Genomic DNA, 21,157 nt, shown 5'->3' with positions numbered 1-21,157 from the left:
AACACATACTACTGAAAAGTTATGGCCTAACTGCACCTCCCCATAAAAATCATGAAAACCAAAATTCCCAAAGGGATAAAACAAGAAAGTTGGGTACTTGGGTAGAGTGCTACCATTGTTTCATCTCATTGGCAAAAGTAATACACATGAACATTTGTTAGACTAGACTCCAAAAAGACCATGATTTACAAATGAGTTGAGGATTCAACATGTCAGAGTATATGCTCTTTCTGCTGCATAACCTATCAGAAATTAACTCCCATTTGTCCATATTTATAAATATCCAGAGCTTGCCTCATTCATAACCTCAAGTTCCTCTCACTTTCCCTATCTTCTTTTTTCATACACAAAAGCACAAACTCAGGAACCTACTCTATATACACACAGATTCATACCCACAGACATATAGATCCTCACACAGATGTGAAAACAACCATTTGTGCAGATACACATGGCAACTTCCTTGTAAGAATTGCTTACATTCATTAAACTATTTATTTTGTAGAAAAAGCCAGACCCCTTTATTGGGGTGGGTACTTTCCTTCTCCTTCCCACTTTGAAAATTAGAAGTTTCAAATAGCCTGTTACTATAAAATCCACTTCAATATTTTTCTGAAACTTTGTATTTTGAAAGTTATTTTTAATTTAATGACCAACATTATGTGATAACTGCATTATGAAACTCTTTAAGAACGCTAGCTCTAGACAAGGAGCTAGCATAGAGTCCAAAACTAATATGAAAATAAGACTATAAATGTTTAATGATCATGACATCTATGAACAATGAATATAAAGACTTCTTAGGGTGACATTTGTTTCTTTAGTGTTTGGTAGACATAGAAATGGAGTTATTTTATTATGCTGTTATTTATCATTAAAAACTCAACACTGACCATGTATCTACTGTTTCAAACACATTTCCCTGTTTTTAAAAACCCCTAGGTGATGTCATAGACAGCACATTCAACAGTTCTTGAGGAAGATAGGCATCATCTGTCACATGTAGAATCTGTTCAAATGGCCCTGTAACATCTTCACCTGTGTCTTTATACAGATTCATTCAGATTGTGCTGCAAACCAACCAGTGACATACCGCATCTCTGGAGTGGGAATTGACCAGCCACCTTATGGAATCTTTATTATTAATCAAAAAACCGGTGAAATCAATATAACATCCATTGTTGATCGTGAAGTCACTCCCTATTTCATTGTAAGTGGACTTTGTGTCAATATCTATATGCAGATAGAAATTATTCTTGGAAAAATCTTAGATCATCCAAGACTTGATTTCAAGAGTCTCAATATTGGGCCTTCTGGGATCTTTCTTAATTCATTATCCCAATAGATGAGGAAATATTAATAGAGAAATGTTTCCCTTATGTGTTAGTAAATATGCTAGTTTAAACCAGCTCCGTACTGAATTCAAATATTTGTTTGGAATGACAAATCTTTAGCCTTTACTCAATCTTCAAAAGAGAAAACTCAGTGGAAATTGATACTTCCTTTTTTCCATTAGTTAACTTATTTACTTTGCATCCAGATCAGAGCTTTCCCTCCCAGTTGCCCCTCCCTCTGTGTCCCCCTATCTTTCTCCTTTTAAATCCTCTGCCCAGGGATGAACCTGGAGCTCCTGGAGGCCAATAGTTCCATGTGAACAAAATTCATTATAATCAAGCTCATCTGAGCTCTAAATGAACTTCAGACACTTGGTCATCCTTCCTGGCATTGTCTATCTTATTCCTTCTAGAAACTGTCACACAAATTCAGTAGCCTCTCCTCTGACATGCCACTTCAGCTCTCTTTAAGCAACTGACCGCAAACCACGCCATCTCTCCTGATGGCTCCCGTGCATACACATAGCTCTCTCTCTCTTCTGGCTCAGAAACATTCATCACTAAGTTTAAAAGCAGAGTCAGCTTTCCACTTTCCTGGAGCTCTCCTGTGACATGTCAACCACCCCGCTGTTACTTATCCCCGGATGAGCCTTGTCCTCCGACCTGCCTTTTTCCTTCTGTTCTCCTAATCTATTGACTGTCTCCATTTCTATTGATCACATGGTTGACATTTTTAATTAAAAATATAATAAAAATATTCATAAAATAAAATAAAAACAAACTTTCCACTGATCTTGTAATCTCTTCTATTAAAATCCCATCAAAGGTCAAAGGATGAAACTCAGTGATTAAGCATTTGCCGACTGCATGAAAAGACATGGGTTTGATTCCCAGCCTGAAAAAAAAATCATATTTCAAGCTACCTTCAGATATTCCTTAATTTTTGCTGCCTTCATTCATTCACACTGCTCATCTGTAGCCCTAGAATTACTTTAATCACTTAGCCTCTAAGTCCAAATCTCTATTATTGACTTCTTCCCTCTGCAGTGTCTCCCAACAAATTCACCAAGTCAGCAAACTAATTGAATTTGAGACACAACTTGGTGTGGTAACACAGACCTCTCCATGAAATAATACATATTACGTGTCTTCACAATGGAAGCCATAATGATAAAATAAATAGCCACATAGCCACCCCATCACTTAAGAATGTATTTTTTCAAAGTGCTCCTATGACTCTACCTGACACTCTTTTCCTTGATTTTAAAAATAGAATATGCAAGATTCCTTTTATCTAACGTACCAAGCTGACTTTAAACTTGCATTTTATGCTCATTTGCCTTTTCTTGTCGATTCTATGTGTTGTTCCTGTCAATATTTTAGTGGAAAATAATAATAATATGGAGTCCCTTAATCCTGTGGTACAAAGTGTCTTAGTCAGGGTTTCTATTCCTGCACAAACATCATGACCAGGAATCAAGTTGGGGAGGAAAGGGTTTATTCAGATTATACTTCCACACTGCTGTTCATCACTAAAGAAAGTCAGGACTGGAACCCAAGCAGGTCAGGAAGCAGGAGCTGATGCAGAGGCCATGGGAAGATGTTTTTTACTGACTCGCTTCCCCTAGCTTGCTCAACTTGAGCTGTTATAGAACTCAAGACTACCAGCTCAGGGATGGCACCACCCACAAAGGTCCCTCCCCACTTGATCACTAATTGAGAAAATGCTCCGCAGCTGGATCTCATGGAGGCACTTCCCCAACTGAAGCTCCTTTCTCTGTGATAACTCCAGCCTGTGTCGAGTTGACACACAAAAGCAGCCAGTACACAAGGGAATGCCTCCAGTCTATAAGAAGTTACAAACACATGCCTTGCCACAGATTTTTTTTCCTTCATGTCTAGATCTACTGCCGAGCACTGAATGCACAAGGTCAAGATTTGGAGAATCCACTGGAGCTCAGAGTCAGAGTGATGGATATAAACGACAACCCTCCCGTGTTTTCCATGACTACATATGTAGGACAAATAGAAGAAAATTCTAATGCAAGTGAGTCACGTTTACTATTAAAGAAACAATGTGTTGATGACTAAATTGCTGTTGCTAGGCACCAGGGCTGAGCTGTGGCCAAGTAAACACCAATGGGGAGAAACTGTGTTTTTATCCAGACATGAGAAATGTACCTCTTTATGGGAGTACATTATTCAATACAATGCATAATAACCAAACAAGGATCAAGAGCATTCCCCTGTCATTAACCAGTAAACCCTGAAGAAGTCCATACTCTCCTTTTGCATCATTCCAAAATATATCATAGATGGATACTCTTCTGCTGAAGAAAAACTCAAAAGAGCTCATGCATTGTAACTTTGATCACTACTACACAAACCAAGCCAGACACAGAAAAACAAATATCATCTGTTCTCACTCATTTCCAAGGCACACTTGCAGAGGGATGGAGTGAACAGCACCCAGTAGAAACTTGGGAGCAGTAAGTACTGGAAACAGAACAAAGTTGATTATTTTAAGTCACTCAAAGAGATCTTATCCAACTAATCTTTTCTGATGCTTAGAGATTTTCTCTTTTTTTAATTGGATATTTTCTTTATTTATATTTCAAATGTTTTCTCCTTTCCAGGTCTCCCCTTCAGGAAACTCCCAACCCCATTCCCCCTCCCCTTACCTCTATGAGGGTGCCCCCCCCCATCCACCCACCCACTCCCATCTTCCTGCCCTGGCATTCCCCTACACTGGGGCATCAAACACCCTCAGGCCCAAGGGCTTAGAGCTTTTCGTAACCACAAATGAATGCCAAGAAATCTTTGCTTCCCCTTTTCATTCAAGCTATAATAAATGTAGTCATCCCTCTTTCTCTGATTTGGTTCTATGACCTCTAAAAGTAAAGAGATCTGTGGAGTTCCTATAATTTACAAATGATGTCTTGTTTGCATAAACTCACATACATCTTTTCACAGAGTTTTAATTATTTCTAGATGGCGATAATGCCCAATGCAATGAAAATGTCATATAAACATTTATTATCCTCTATCTCGTGACATGAGAAAGTCTTTATGTACTCAGTCAGATGTAATGTAAGCTCTTTGAATTTTTCCCCATTCATTGTGGGCTGAACTGTGGGCATGGAGCCCACAGCCGCAGAGAGCCAATTACAATGATTCGCTTTGCTCAAGTTGCTGGTTTTATACATTAGAAATGCACTATAAATGGTTCACTATAAACACTGGAAGCATATCTCTCAAATAGTGCTAACTTGTGGCACTAAAAGTCTATTCCACTGTAGCATTTCTTTGAAAGGACTCTGACAATCTCAGAGCAGAGTTGCTCCCCTGTACCTTTCTGTACCTAAAAATTTAATTACCAAATACTCAGTAACCTAAGTGAGACAGTACATACCATTGAAGATTGTTCAAAAGATGTGAAGCTAAGAAGGAGAGGTGAAGGAAGAGAAGAGGGAAAGAAGATGACACAGGGGGGAAAAAGCAAAAAGAAGATGAGGACAGGGCAGTGTGTGTGGTCAAACACTTCCTACAAGCTCCTAGTTACACACTACCTACCCAAGAGTCAATTCCACTCTAAATAACAATGGCACTTATTAAATGCCCAAGCTGAGCAATATTTATTTAAAGTGCATTATTCAGTATAAACTCATTTGCTATTAAATTCTCATGTGAACTTTATAAATATTGTGTTATTACCATTCTCATTTATAACTGTGAGAAGTAAGGACAAGATCATATGGCTATAAATAAGGGTGTATAGCACAGTTGAGAAAAACATTCATCATGTTTTAATGCTATTTTACTTAACCATAAACATCTTGTTTAAAACAAGTTATGTTAGAAAAAATAAAGAGTCAGAACAGCAGACTTCCTTTTACTCTTCTGTAATGTCTAGGCAACCATTTACTGTGGTCTTTTTATTAAGACAATGGTAGGGAAAGGAGCTATAATATTGGTGTGTTGCTGTTGTACAGAGAGGAGTGAGTAAAATGCACAATGTATGGACACAGATAACATATTGAACTGTAATAATGCTCATTGTTACACTCCAACTGCCCTTGATTTCTAGACACACTGGTCATGAAGCTCAGTGCTACCGATGCTGATGAGCCAAATAACTTGAACTCAATGATAGCCTACAAGATCATAAGACAGGAGCCTTCTGAATCATCAATGTTCCTCATCAACAGAAAAACTGGAGAAATCAGAACAATGAATAACTTTCTAGACAGAGAGGTAATCCTTCATCTTTTCATGGATTTTTATTCAAAGGAACTGGCTCTAAAGTAATGGCACTTAAAAGAAAGAAAAACTAAAAGAATGTGTTCAAACATTGTGTGTGTGTGGTCCCGTGCATGCTATAGTATGTTTGTGAAAGTCAGAGGACAACTTCTAAGAGTCGTAGGTCTCCTTGTATCATGTGGGATGTCTCTCAAGTTGTCAAGTTCATGCTAAGTGCATTTACCTGCTAAGCCATCTCGCCATCCCCATTTATACTTAATTAATTTAAAACATTTTTACAAATGATATATTCGATCGTATTCTTTCCCCTCTTCCAACTCTTCCCATATCTTCCTCATCTCCCTTCTCACCCAACTTCATTATTTCCCCCTTCTCTCTATCCCCCCTCTCAAAAGAAATCAAAAATCAAAACAAACTCACAAAACTAGTAAGATAAAAAACATTAAAATAAAAAATTCCCACGTACACATACACACATGCAGACACACACACACACACACAAATAGGAGTCTGGTTAGTCTAAGTACTCCTGGACATGGGCCCTGCCCTGGACTGTGGCTGATATGTGGCATCCTACTGGGGAGAGCTGTTTTCTCTTTTCCAGCAGGAATCACTTGCAAATAGCTTCTCGATTGGGGATGGGACTTTGTGTCCACTTCTCCACAGCGCTGGGATTGTGTCTCGTTTGAACCTATACAGGTCTGTGGATGTTTTTAGGTTACTTAAATTTCTTCATTGACTTGTTTGGAAAACACCTTTAGGAAAAAATGGTATGCTTATCTAGCCTTTCCCTTTTCTCTAAGAGTATTTTACATAGTCCAACAAAAAATACATTAACATCAAAATAATTTTAGCAGTAAAGTTCTCTAAGAAAGGGAGTCAGAAGTGAAGGTCCTTCACAATCACTGAGGATTCTGAAGAGAGTACTGAAGCTATTCATAATTGGAAATTATTATGTTTATACACAAGTCTAAGGATGCTTCCATAGCTTTTACCAACGTCTAAAAGTGGAGTCGCCACTGCATAGAATCAAAGTAGAAACATCATCAGTAACTCCACTCCCACTCTCCACCTTCCACGCGACACCTCTGCACTGTCTTAAATGCTCAGGGGCTTTATTGTTCATAGCATGCATCTTTAATGGACCATCTCCTTCTCCTCTTAAATGTCTGGCCTGTCTCCCCTTTATACCCTTCTCCTCTCTCTGGACACACAATGAATAAGAAAGCAAGTCTTGAACAAAACTGTTGCATCTTTGAGAGCATGTTGGGTAAGCGTCACTGAAAATAGACGGCACAAATTCCATGCTGAGTGATGTGAGATCTGTGGATTTTCACCTTCTGTTACCTTGTCTTCTATGGTGGATTTATGAAGATGTTGAGCCAGTGTGTGATTGCCTGTAATGTGTCTTTTTCAGCAATATAGCCAGTATTCCCTTGTGGTGAGAGGCTCAGACCGTGACGGTGGGGCAGACGGCATGTCTGCGGAATGCGAGTGCAGCATCAGCATCCTGGATGTCAATGACAACATCCCGTACTTTGATCAGTCATCTGTAAGCATCCTTCTTAAGGCTTAGATTCCATGGCTTTACCCTCTTTACATCCCAATTCTTATAGTAACTCATTCAGTTTTCAGGGGCACCTGCCATAGTTGCTATCTACAACACCAGCACAGACACACACCATTTTCTCGTGAATTGTGTCTTCAATGGGGAAAGTGGATTTGGACAAAGTATGCAGTTATAAGCAGGGGGCTGTTTCTGAAAGGTTAACTATGAACATGGCACAGACAGCCTGGTGCATGATCTCTCCTGTGCTTTGCTCTGATCCTTTACCTCTTGTTCCAGTATGACATCAAAATTGAAGAAAATGCACTGCACTCCCAGCTAATGGAGATCAGAGTCATTGATCTGGATGAAGAATTCTCAGACAACTGGAAGGCAATAATTTTCTTTATCTCTGGAAATGACGGAAATTGGTTTGAAATAGAAATGAATGAAAGAACAAATGTAGGAATTCTGAAGGTTGTCAAGGTATGGTATAGTTACCTTAAATCATTTGTTTTGCTGGTCTTTTCTATTTCACAACATCATGTTAAAAATGATATTAGCATTTTATAAACAAATCTATGAAATAACAAAAGCTACTGTGCTTTAAAAGTATGTAAAATACAAAAAACTTTAATATGAGTGCATATGCTTATATAATCTCAGGAAAACAAGCATTAAAAATTTGAAGCGTTTTTATCAATGCAATTCTTTCCAAACATCAGGTCTGGGAAAAGCATTTCTATATAAGAGGATTTCAAACAACAAAATACGATTAACCTTTAAAGTTAAGGTTTCTTTACATTTATTTAAAGATTTAGTTCATCACTTTTAATTGCATGCATGCGTAAGAGCACGTGCACTTCAGTGTAGTGCCCTAAGAGACCAGAGGTATCAGATCCCCTCTAGCTGAAGCTGTGTGCAGTTATGAACTGCCCAGTGCTGTCCTAGGAACTGAGCTCCAGTCCTCTTCAAGAACATCATGTATTCTAAACCATTAAACCATCAAAGTCAATAATTAAATAATATTTTTAAAACCAGAATTTTAGATTGTTCCCATACCAACATTGGGATGCTAATATTATGCTTTAGGAGTATTTATCATATAAATTAAAAGTTGATTTCCTCCCCCCCCCAGGATGATAAAATTAAGTCATTGTAATTCCACCAGTGTGCTTCTATGGGATTAAACTTGTGAGAGTCTCCAGATGTTTCTGGTCAGCTCTTCCAACACTCCTCGCGTATTACGTTAATATTAAATCTCTATAGACAAAGAGATGGGTGCTCAGAAAGCATGCAACCAGTCCTAATTTTTATTGCTAGTAAACAACTTACTCATTTAAACTCAGGTTTCCTTATCTATTAAATTTAATTTTTCTGGTACTATCTAAAATTGGATACTAGGGAAACTAATTCTGAATCTATTTACTTTCAATTTTATTTTACTATAAAAATTATTCAACTTACCTATTCTTAACATCTCTACCTGAAAACTAGGACACTTCTACCTGACATGATAGCATACATCAAGTCCTTTTATTGTGATTACAGAAAATTAATGATTATATATATACTGATTATACATATATATCATCTACACATACATATATATGCTAAAATTGGTTTTAACGTTTCAAATAAAACTAATTCTATACTCCCAGAACTTTAGGTGACTAGAAGAGGTCAGTATATGAATATTTTCATTTAAAATATTCATAAAAATTTAGAAAAGATATATTTGGCACATGGGAAAACACATCAGCTACCTGCTGAATTCTACAAAGTGTGGATTTGGATATCAGCTTCTATAAGAAAACTTACTACTTGATTTTTTATAGTATGAAAAAGTTTAGAACATTTTGAAGAAAATAAGGATTTTATATATGTACATGTACACACAATGTATATATACATACATGTGTGCATGTATGTATAACATTGGCATTCAAAACATCACACTGGAAGTGAGTATTTTCAATAGTTCTTTAGGGATAAAACTAGTTAAGTTTCTAATATATTTGACCCATATTTTGTTATAAAAAGAGCTACTGGGTCAGAAACATGAAATGTTGCCAGCTAACATAAATTGCCTCTGCACTGCAAATATATTACTTAAGTCATATGCTGAATTTAAGCGATTAACTGGTTTGGTGAGCAATTAGAACTCATGTCCCAAAAAGCTTTCAATCTTTTCAACAAAACACCCAGGACAACTAGATTTTCCCCCTTATTGTGCTTACGTCTAGGTCTACCTTGTACTTAGTACCCAGCAAGTAAGACTGGATTGGGTAATCATGTGGACTTGTGTTCAATCACATAACTGAAACAAGAACATAATAGATGACTTTGAGCAGTCTTAGAGGGTTTCTCTGTCCTCTGAACTGTTTTCTTACAGTATAACTAATTATCACTGTGTTCTCTAGCCCTTAGATTATGAAGCCATGAAGAATCTACAGCTTAGTATTGGTGTTCGAAATGTAGCTGAATTCCACCAGTCGATTATTTCTCAATATAAACTCACAGCAACTATGATCACCGTGACTGTGCTAAATGTGGTCGAGGGCTCCGTGTTCCGGCCAGGTTCAAAGACATTTGAAATAAACGGTAAAATGGACGCGAATTACAAAGTGGGAAAGTTTGTAGCGACAGACCTGGACACGGGTGTAGATTCCACAAATGTTAGGTAAGAATGGCATTTTCCAACTAAAATATTAACCTTGGGGGATCATGAGAAGGGAGAGGGAAAGAATGAAAGCAAGAACTGTTTGGGGGAAGGATAGGAACCAGCGATCAGGGAGGGCAGCGTGAGGTGGGTGGGAGAGAAGAATGACTGAGCACTAGGCGTATTTGACAAAGTGCGTCTTCAGACACGTCTGAAAAGACACAAGACACCCATTATTTTGTATACTAACCTTACAAACATAATTTTACAATGTCTCCGATGTGAAATAGAACTTTAATTTCTATTGTATTCTTTAAATACAGATACGTCATGGGAAATAACCCAGAGAACCTGCTGGCTGTTGATTCAAGAACAGGCGTAATAACTTTAAGAAATAGAGTTACTATGGAGCAATACCAAAGGCTGAATGGGAGATATGAAGGAACACTGCTATCAATAGATGGTAAGAAATCAATTTAACTTCCAGAGGAAGTCAAGTATAAATATTCTAAGACAACTTAAAATTTTATTGTAAAAGATTCCTCTTTTCAGGCTCCCTGTGAGGAGAAGGGGAAAATCAAATCTGGGAAGGGATTTGTCAGGGTTGCATAGGGAAGAGGAGGTGGGGGCTGTGATCGGAATACAAGTGAATCTGAAAAGCCCCTTTTCAATAGAAGTTGTCCGTTTAGCTGAGCATTGTATATTCAAACTGTGCTGTCCCATCATTTACTGCTCATTGGTTCCTAGAGAAGCCACCTCGCCCAACTACACCCCAGTATTCTGCAAAATGTAGAAATAACAAAATATGCTAATAATGGTTTAAAAATAAAAAAAAACCAGCAAGACATGTAAAAACAGCATGAACATCACTGAATGATAACTGTGATATCAGATAATCAGACTTTGGGCTATGTCTGTTGCACATCTCCAGATATTTCATTTCCTTTATTCACAAAGTATGTATTGAGTCTTAGCTAAATAAATACTAGCCATTGTGCCAGGCTCTAGGGCTCTGTCAGTGAAAGTAAGACTCATATCTATAGACTAGCACAAAGCAAACTCAGCTCGTTTCTTTATTCCTATCTGATAATCCCACTAACAATGATCTTTGGGAAAACAGTAAATATAAAAGGCTGAACAGAGATGCTAACAACTGTGGCTTTACCAGTTACTATTGAAAGCAGTATCAGCAGGTAACTAGGGAAGGAAACCACAGCCCATTTGACATAAAATCATGTACCTACCGGAAACTATGTTAATTAGAGGTGTGCTAAGGCATGAAAAAGTGCATGTAATTTAAAGTAAAATCTCAAATCCCATTTGAAGTAGGATGAACCATAAAATCACATCAACATACCATAAATAGGCATTATCACTAAGGACAACTGATATTGAAGGAATCTAGAAGGTTATCCCTTAGGTACTGATGCTTCTGGTTTTGTTTCACATCTTTCTTACTTTTGCATTTTTCAGCCTAGATGAAATATCTAACTGGCAACACTATAAGCTATCCAGTAAACAGTTTTGCCCGTAATAATATTAGTTAGGATAGGTATAATAATACAATCACCGATTGGCTTAGATACTGAGTAGAAGGACTAAGGAGATAGATGAATCGGTGAAGCAACTGCTTTCCAAGGATGAGTCTCCAGAACCCCCACAAGCTGCTGGGCATGGTGGACGCTTGTAATCTGCTAATTGTCAGGCTGTGTACGGACAGTACTTTCTTCCACTGTGAACCTTGTTACAGATTCCCTTCAGAGGACCTGCACTGGGACAATTGTCGTTCGTCTTAGTGGCTCTGTCTGGGACCAAGATGCAAACGGCGGTGGCAGTGGCAGTGGCGGTAGCAGTGGCGGTACCAGTGGTGGTACCAGTGGCGGTGACCGTGAGGACGGCCAAGTGACTAATGGATATCAAGGCACTTCCACTGAGGGACCGCAACGCACCACAGGAACATGGCAAGGCGGAGAGTACAGCACTCCCTCTAGGCAAAATATCGAAGACCCCGATCTAGTTGAAAACTCGTTCGACAACGTTCACCTAGGTCCTGCAGGCATCGGGCTGCTCGTCATGGGTTTCCTAATCTTGGGATGTAAGCGTTTCAATCCTTCTTTTGACATGAGCCTCTCAAGAATTATGGCAAAAGAAATCAAACAGTCTAGGTGTTCAGTCCTTGCAAGGATTACCTAACCGGTTGTTCTTGCTTACCTCACAACAGCACGAGGTGAGGAAAGGCCCCACAAGTGAAGTCTACTGTGCATTTGGGGCCACTGCAGTAAGTGCCTTAGTCATGGACAGAAATATAAACAGAGGCAAACAGATGTTCCTAGTGGAATTTACTATTGCCCTAAATTATGGCAGAAACTGGAGTGGAAAGGGGGTAGCATACTGGCGCCTGCACACTGTCAGTAAGTTAGCACACACGTTGACATTTGCAACTGAGCATGCTGACACACACCTACCATCCAAGCAGTTGGGAGGTTTCCACTTTCAAATGTAGACTCATAAAATATTAGTAGTAAAACAAGCCTCACATATTTAAGTAGTTAATCACAAAAGATACATTGAAAGAACTCACATACAAAATTTTAAAATATTTTTCTACCTTCAGTTTTCTCTGTTTAAATATATTTATTTTTATTTTATGTGCATAAGTGTTTTGCCTAAATGAATGTAGGCATAAAGCACATGGGCCTGGTCCAAGAATTCCTTGGAACTGAAGCTGTGGATGGTTGCAAGTCATCAGCAGATGCTGGGAACAGAATCTTAACCCCTGTGACAGGGATTCGCCACCTCGCCAGCCCCTCCTCATTTGTCTTAATGAGTGGCTAGCTACTTCTTCACTAGGTCTTCTCTGACTTTAAATAACTCACCTTTTGGAACATTTCCCAACATAGATCCGTATAAACCACAAACAAATCTGGGCACACTGAGAACAGTTTAAAGTGGAGCAATTTCTCTAGAATTTGACATATACTTCAAAAAAAATAAATGTTCTGTGTTAAATAACAGGAATGCATCCATATTGGCTCATAAAAAAATAGAAATCAGAACCAGGTAAAGTCCTATGAGAGAAATTGTGAGTTTGAAATGCATTCTTTTCATCAAAATAAATCAAATCAAGGAAGATGCAAGAATGCTAGTGAAACTGAGGAATACAGTGTGGGCTACATGAGAGCACAGATAATCCTCTACATTTTGTAGTCAATTCTTTGCTTTATTAAAGTGAACTAATTGCTAAATTAAAAGCTGATGCTATAAATAGCAGGTAACTTCCTTTTTCTAATAACAGGGTGTTTTCTTTCAACATGGTGTTCTGCTTATATCTAACCCCTTATGTCTCTCTTCATCAGTGGTTCCATTCTTGCTGATCTGCTGTGATTGTGGAGGGGCCCCTGGTGGTGGAGCTGGATTTGAACCTGTTCCAGAATGTTCTGATGGAGCAATTCACACGTGGGCTGTAGAAGGGCCACAGCCGGAACCCCATGATGTAAGTGCTAAGTCTAAGAATGAGATTTGGGGACTCACCGAAATTCTGTCTCCAGACATGCCCACGATGATAGAAATTACACTATTTGTCATTCTTTGGGTAGCTAGTGAGGTAACATAGAAGGGTCAAATGTATATCAAAACTCAGTAGAGAAATAGAGTACAGAGATAAGAATTCTCAACTGAGGAATACTGAATGGCCAAGAAGCACATAGAGAAATGTTCAACATCCTTAGTCATCAGGGACATGCAAATCAAAACAATCCCAAAATTCCACCTCACACTAGTCAGAATGGCTAAACTCAAAACCTCAGGTGACAGCAGATGCTGGGGAGGATGTGGAGAAAGAGGAATACTCCTCTAATTGTTGATTGGATTGCAAGCTGGTACAACCATTCTGGAAATCAGTATGGTGGTTTCTCAGAAAATTGGACATAGTATTACCTGAGTATACAGCTATACCACTCCTGGGCATATACCCAAAAGATTCTCTAACATATTACAAGGACACATGCTCACTATGCTCAGAGCAGCCTTATATCTAATAGCTGGAAAAAACCCAGATGTCGTTCAACAGAATAATGGATACAGAAAATGTAGTACATTTACATTGCCTAAGAATTCATGAAATTCTTAGGCAAATGGATGGAACTAGAAAATATCATCACAAAATATATCACAAAAGAGCACACATTGTATGCACTCACTGATAAGTGGATACTTGCTCAAAAGCTCAAACTGCCCAAGATACAATTCACAGATGACATGAAGCTCACGAAAAAGGAAGACCAAAGTGTGGGTGCTTTGTTCCTTCTTAGAAGGGGGAGCAAAGTACTCTCAGGAGCAAATATGGAGACAAGGTGTGGAGCAGAAAATGAAGGAAAGGCTATCCAGAGACTTCCCCACCTGGGGATCCACCCCATATACAGGCATTAAACGCAGGCACTTGTGGATGCCAAGAAGTGCATGCTCATAGGAGCCTTAGATAGCAGTCTCCTGAGAGGCTCTGCAAGAGTCTAACAAATACAGAGGTGGATGCTGGCAGCCATTGGACTGAGCACTGGGTCTTAAATAGGGTCCCCAATGGAGGAGTTAGAGAAAGGACTGAAGGAGCTGAAGGGGTTTGAAACTTCATAGGAAGAACAATAACATCAACCAACCAGACCCCCCCCTCCCCCAGAGCTCTCAGGGACTAAACCACCAACCAAGGAGTACACATGGAGGGACCCATGGCTCCAGATGCATATGTAGCAGAGGATGGCCTTGTTGGGCATCAATGGGAGGAGAAACCCTTGGTTCTGTGAAGGCTCAATGCCCCAGTGTAGGGGAATGGGAGGACAGGAAGGTGGGAGTGGGTGGGTGGGTTGGTGAGGGAACACCTTCACAGAAGCAGAAGAAGGGTGATGAGATAGAGTTTCTGGGGTGGGGGAACCAGGAAAGGGGATAACATTTGAAATGTAAATAAAGAAAATATCCAATTTAAAATAAAACTCAGTAGAGGTCACCAGGCAAGGCTTAAAAATGAGATTCAACTTTTAAGCTGAATTAAAATTCATCCTAAATAGTCTTCTTTTAGAAATTCTGTGATAATTTTAGAATAAAAATATACAAGTAAAGGAAGAAAAAGCTCATTGCAAATGGGAAAATGTTGTCTCTTATCTTTTAGGGTATAACCACCATCTGTGTGCCACAAATGCCACCTGGTAATGCCAATATTATAGAATGTATTGACAACTCAGGTAAGAAAAAGACAACTTTCCAACAACACAAATGACTAAAATGGACTCTGTTCTCTCTGACTGGGCATCTTATTGTCTAGGGTTTTTGTTTTTTGGGGTTTTATAGGGTTTTTTGTCTTTAAATGTGTTTTTATAATTCCTTCTCCAATAACATATTTGTAAATGAAACGAATGGTAAAGAACAGCCTACTATAGTTGATCTGACATGCTGTATATTTTATTTTTGGTTGTCAGTCTATCTATCCTTTAATGGATGCGCCATTTATCCAGCCCACATCTGGATATTTTAAAATCTTCCTTGATCATCAGAAAGATGGTGCAATCAGGCTCTCTATAAATAGAATTACCAAAATACAATCATGAATTATCTAACAGATGAAATACTAAATAGATGTGTGTGCATATGTATGTATGTGAGTGTGTATGTAGAGAAATTTAACCCACAGTTTGTTCAGTATTTTTTACATTAGCAGTACTTTTCACAGGGAAAAATATGTCCTTTCTTTGCATAAGTATAACCATTGACATATAAAACATTTGTTTACATTCTTAAATTGAAAGCAAATAGACAAAACACTTTCAAAAGCTCCCAAAGTGTTCAGCTAGACTTGGTATCTACAATTATCTTGAACCAAATATCTACACTAACTTCCAAGCAGAAGCCAGGAAGCTATTGCTATAATAAAAGCAAAATGAAAATAACTTCTTCTGTCAGTAGAAATAGTCTTACATAGTAAAAGCAATATACTGTTTTACTTTTTAAAAATTATATGTTACTTGTTTTCTCAGTTTTCTCTTAGTCTTTTTAGCAACTATTTCCTTTTTTAATTAGTTATTTTTTATTTTCTGTGTGCGAGTATTTGTCTGCTTATATATCTGTGCACAATGTGTGTGTGTGTGTGTGTGTGTGTGTGTGTGTGTGTGTGTGTGTGTGTGTGTTGCCCTTGGAGGCCAGAAGAGAGTATCAGATGCTCTGGAGATGTCGTTACAGACAGTTGTGAGCTGTTATGTGAATGCTGGGAACCAAGCCCTTCTTCTCTGAAAGAGCAGCAAGTGCTTTTAACCAATGAGCCATCTCTCCAGCCCCTATAGAATTACTTTTCTACTTTGAACACTCTAAAATGCACCAGACATAGAAATTCTATTTTGTAGAATAGGATTCAATAGTCTGCATTTCTTCTATACAACAGATCGCTGTTCCCATTTCTCTTCCTGATGTGCCCATTTTTGTTAGTGGTGCCAATATTTCCGCATGCAGAAAACAGCAAGCCACTGAGTCCTATCCCCACCCCCATTTGTCTGCAGTTGGTTCCTGAGACCTGTCAACTCATCAAAACCACCAATATATGTCTATGCATCAATTCTCTCCTTAAGTCTATGAAGGTTTACACAAATCCCAAAGTATCAGGAAAAGCATCAGGATAACTGGAATATGAAAGTCATGTTTCCCCAGACTCAGAATGCTGTGCCACAGGCATCCGCCCTGCTGTGAACCCTGCTTCTGTTCACCACCTTTAATTTCATTTCCTTTTTATTTCACTACCTCAGCATTTAGCATGCTCCTTCCCCCTCTCATGTCCAAGTGTTTACCGAAGATAAATCCAGCAACCTTCTTTTCCTCATTGTAGCTATGGCTACCTTTGTCTTAAATTCAGTGGCTCTTATGCCTTCTACAGGATGCCGTACACATCCAGAAATACATCAGAAGTATGTTGATACTATTATTTAACTTTTAGAATTGGAGCTACTTAACTTGACTCAGTTTGAGATCCAACTATTCAGCCCACAGATTTTTATTATCTCTTGGCATTGTTTTTGGCATGCCATATAGAAAAGTCTTTCAGCAGATGATTAAAACTGACAAGCTGGTTAATATTATTTTTTCTTTATTAATATTGTTTTGAATTTAATATTATAATTATCCTCCTTTGTGCTTCATATCCATCTCTTCTCTGCTCACCAAGCATACTTGAATAAAGAAATTATATATGACACTTTTTTAAGCTTATACCACATTAGAGAAATTAAATTTGATGGGTTCAATGTTTGTAGGAGTTTATACAAATGAATACTGTGGCAGAGAAATGCAAGATCTTGGAGGAGGAGAAAGAACTACAGGATTTGAACTAATGGATGGAGTTAAAACATCAGCTGCACCTGAGATATGCCAAGAATATTCAGGAACATTAAGAAGAAATTCAATGAGAGAATGTAGAGATGGGGGTCTCAATATGAATTTCATGGAAAGCTATTTCTGCCAGGTAAGGCTTTTAGCCACACGCTTTCGTCTCCATCCACCACATTCCAAGCTCACACCAGTTCCCACAGGGCTTGCCGGTGGTCTGATCCTCATGCTCAAGCGTCCTTGTTTGTTGGTCAATGTCTCTGACCGGAGCATTTTATTCTCCCACTTAAACACTGCCTGTGGTTCTATTTTGTAATTTGAAGTCCAAATTCACGATTCAGGTGCCACCTTCACAGCTCCATCTCCCCTCAGCACCAACCTACTTGTCTTATCCACAGAAGACTGTTTACCTCGAGCCTCTGGCTATTCTGGTCGACTCTGCAATGCCGTGTTGTGTTGTGTAGTGTAGTGGTGTTGTTGTTATTTGGTTGTTGTTCCCCATCGCTCCTCTCTCGTGCACATTTCTAGCCACCTTTCAAGATTCAATTCAAATATCCCCACCTCTCTGAAACTTAAGCAGTTAATTCTCCCATCCAGAGTAGAATACAAGCTTATTCCATACTTCATTGTATTGTTTTTCAAACACAGTTTATAAAATTTATGATTACTAGGAATTTGCTATATTTTTATGTCTAGCATTTTTATTTCTAACCCATAAATTCTTTACGATATTGACAAATAGAACCTAAATCCAGAATCAAATTATTCCGTCTTACCAAAAAAAAAAAAAAATCAAAACCCCATCAATCTTTCCTCAAAGAAAGAAAATGCAGTATGAGTGATCCACCCACCAACTCTAAACATCCCTTCTGGAGCAAAAAAAAAAAAAAAAAGTTCCTCCCACCAGCTCTTTTGTGCAGATTATTTTTATTTCCCTCCTAAATTACCGATAAGATAGATCATGTGTGGATTTTTTATATGATTTTTGTGTTCAGCGTAGCATTTTAAGCAAGTTTATCTAAAGATTTTAAGATCAAGATGTATTGGAACTATAGCTAAAACTAACTTTGAACTGAACTCTTTCAAGCATCTATGAAATCATTTTTAAAGCAATTCTAGTAAATATCATAATTTAGATATACATTCATCTAATCATACAAAGATACTGTTACTCTTTGTTTAATACACTTTATTCTGTACAAATTAGAAAGCCTACGCTTATGCGGATGAGGATGAAGGCCGTCCGTCCAATGACTGCTTGCTCATCTACGACATCGAAGGTGTGGGCTCCCCTGCAGGCTCCGTGGGCTGCTGCAGCTTCATTGGAGAAGATCTAGATGAAAGCTTTCTGGATACCTTGGGGCCCAAGTTTAAGAAGTTGGCAGATATCAGCCTGGGAAAAGAAATAGACTCATACCCAGATCCTGATCCTTCTTGGCCTCCTCAGAGCACTGAACCGACGTGCCCCCAGCACACAGAGCTTGCTAGTGGACACCCACCCATCTCCCCACATTTTGGCACTACCACAGTCATTTCTGAGAACACCTACCCCTCTGGCCCTGGAGTACAGCATCCTATGCCAATTCCTGATCCTCTGGGCTATGGTAATGTCACTGTGAGGGAGTCCTATACCACCTCTGGCACTCTGAAACCCTCTGTCCACTTTCATGATAACCGGCAGGCTTCCAATGTGGTGGTGACAGAGAGGGTGGTGGGCCCCATCTCTGGCGCTGATTTGCATGGGATGTTAGAGATACCCGACTTAAGAGATGGATCAAATGTTATAGTGACAGAAAGGGTAATAGCACCCGGCTCAAGTCTACCCACCTCTCTAACCATTCCTAACCCTCGAGAGACCTCAAATGTAGTTGTGACAGAAAGAGTGATCCAACCAACTTCTGGCATGATTGGCAACCTGAGCATGCCCACTGAGTTATCAAATGCCCACAACGTGATTGTGACAGAGAGAGTGGTGTCTGGTGCCGGTGTGAGTGGAATTGCTGGCACTGCTGGGTTAGGTGGGGTTGGAGGCATAGGCAGTAGTGGCCTAGTTAGCACCACCGTGGGTGCTGGTGGCATGGGTCTGAGCGGAGCTGGAGTAGGTGATGGCGGCACTGGGTTGAGCATGGGAGGGACAGCCACTATTGGCCACATGAGGAGTTCCTCTGATCATCACTTTAGCCAAACAGTAGGATCTGCCTCCCCTAGCATGGCTCGAAGTCGAATCACGAAGTACAGTACGGTACAGTATACCAAGTAATCATGGCCCAAAGTACCATTCACCACCATCTCTGTGATCTATATCTAACTCCTGCCCCCCCCCCCAATCTAACAGTGCAATTTATGAAGCAGAGCAGGCTATAGGAGAGTTGTGGGGTAAGGAAGAGTCACAGACAGTAACGTATGGAAACATCGCCATGGGGAAGAGTGCTCCCTAGCACTGGTAAACTTTTTCTTATGGTAACACCAATGAAATAATGACAGTAAACTCAAGGTACAATCTTATTTGTGGCTATGTGGTCTACAGGGTTGCTTTCTTGGTTTTTGGTTTTTAATGTGTGCCCTGTAGTATATCACCAGCATGCTGAATAAATAAAAATGTGGCTACATAAAAGCATTGGATTTAAATGGCAATCGGAAGAATTCTTCTTGCTGTTCAGAAATCAACCAAAAAAGGTTTCAGTGTGTAGCTTGAGCTCACACAGGTGAGGAAAATCTGACATTTCCTACCCATATGTCTTGTCTGTTTCACGGGTAATACAAATTAAAAACCCTTCCACAGATTCAGGTTAAAGTTAGTAAAATTCTAACTACATGGTTATGTACATGAGATACCAGTTATTCTTAGGATGACCACATCTAAACTCCATTGGATGGAAACCTTTTCAAATTAAAAAATATGTTCTAGGAGGAAAGTCCATAGACAGTAACAATATAGGGAGACTCGTTTGGCATGAACTGAGCCTGAATCTCGAGATGTGGGTTTAGTTAAGTCTCCTGTGGAGTTGGAGTCATTCCTGGCTCCCATTGTGTTTCATAGGTGTGACTTGGAAGAATATTGCTTACTGGGTGGATGGGGGCACCATGCTCAATTTTGCATTTTCCACTGCAGTTGAAGGAAAAGTTGCAAATGACACGGGACATGGCTGCCCTCCCAAGTGTTAACTCTCCTCCCAAGTACAGACAGGACAGTATTATCTCTTCCGTCTAAGCAGTAAGTCATACTAGTTTCTGTGCAGCTCTTTAGTGCATAGATCCGTAGTTAAGATAATGTACCTATGCGGAGCTGTTGGGAAGAAGCTTGCAGTATGGCTAAGCTTTGGGGTAATTTTTCAAGGGGATCTGGGGGGGGAACTGGTTTTAGAACATGAAAACTGTCTTAAGTGGGAAATGTTAGAAAATAACTATTCAGTAAAGGAAAACCATATGATTAGATACAGTTGAAATAGTGTCGTTCTTTGAATGACCCTCTACTGCCATTTGAAAGTGATGAACCAAGACCCTTTACCAGAATTGATGTTACTTTAGAAAGAACGATGTAGTTACTAGACAAGCCCATTCCTTACCTAAAATGTGTCACGCACGCAACTTTGAAGCTTCTCATTTGATTTGTTAATAATCTCTTGGCTTCTAAACATTCTGACTTAAAGACAGTTTACAAGTTATAGTATGATATATTTTTCTAGCTTTGAAATTTAGTAATGTGCTATTTATGATGTGCTGTTTCTGTATTTTTGCCAATTGGTGTTCCCTGGTTTAAAGCCTCTTGGAAGAATCAAAGCTTTTGAAGAGACAGGTACATTTACTATTGCAGGGTAGAGGAATCTTTTCTTGCTTTTAAACTCAATGTTAAAATAAACTCACTAATGTAAAATGGTATACATATGGCAAAATAAGAAAGGGGGGAAACTGTTCCTGAGCTGAGAATTATATACAACTTTTAAAGATGTGTTCATCCCCCAACCATTCATTTCTCAGGGTGTCACAGAATCACAGCAT

The 21,157-nt window shown here is 39.0% G+C and overlaps 1 protein-coding gene across 2 annotated transcripts in view; it reads left to right on the top strand.

Moving 5' to 3' along the window:
* Positions 1–19,672, top strand: part of Dsg1 (desmoglein 1) — a 29,405-nt gene extending 9,733 nt beyond the window's left edge. The window contains exons 4-16 of one of the 2 annotated variants that reach the window (XM_052155482.1): positions 1,055–1,210; positions 3,237–3,381; positions 5,422–5,588; positions 7,012–7,146; positions 7,441–7,626; positions 9,564–9,823; positions 10,126–10,265; positions 11,553–11,897; positions 13,159–13,295; positions 14,961–15,033; positions 17,086–17,294; positions 18,366–19,224; positions 19,261–19,672. In XM_052155482.1, coding sequence (XP_052011442.1) covers positions 1,055–1,210; positions 3,237–3,381; positions 5,422–5,588; positions 7,012–7,146; positions 7,441–7,626; positions 9,564–9,823; positions 10,126–10,265; positions 11,553–11,897; positions 13,159–13,295; positions 14,961–15,033; positions 17,086–17,294; positions 18,366–19,224; positions 19,261–19,418 — 2,970 coding nt within the window. In that variant the 3' untranslated portion in view covers positions 19,419–19,672. Of the gene's footprint in view, positions 1–1,054; positions 1,211–3,236; positions 3,382–5,421; positions 5,589–7,011; positions 7,147–7,440; positions 7,627–9,563; positions 9,824–10,092; positions 10,266–11,552; positions 11,898–13,158; positions 13,296–14,960; positions 15,034–17,085; positions 17,295–18,365 lie in introns of both variants that reach the window. The other variant, XM_052155483.1, reaches the window with a different exon arrangement.
* The last annotated feature ends 1,485 nt before the right edge of the window (positions 19,673–21,157 follow it).

The sequence above is a fragment of the Apodemus sylvaticus genome, chromosome 13 (genome assembly GCF_947179515.1).
Source record: "Apodemus sylvaticus chromosome 13, mApoSyl1.1, whole genome shotgun sequence".
In the NCBI taxonomy this organism is placed as follows: domain Eukaryota; kingdom Metazoa; phylum Chordata; class Mammalia; order Rodentia; family Muridae; genus Apodemus; species Apodemus sylvaticus.
The sequence above is the reverse complement of the archived record's forward strand: the minus strand, read 5'-3'. Positions and strand labels throughout refer to the sequence as shown.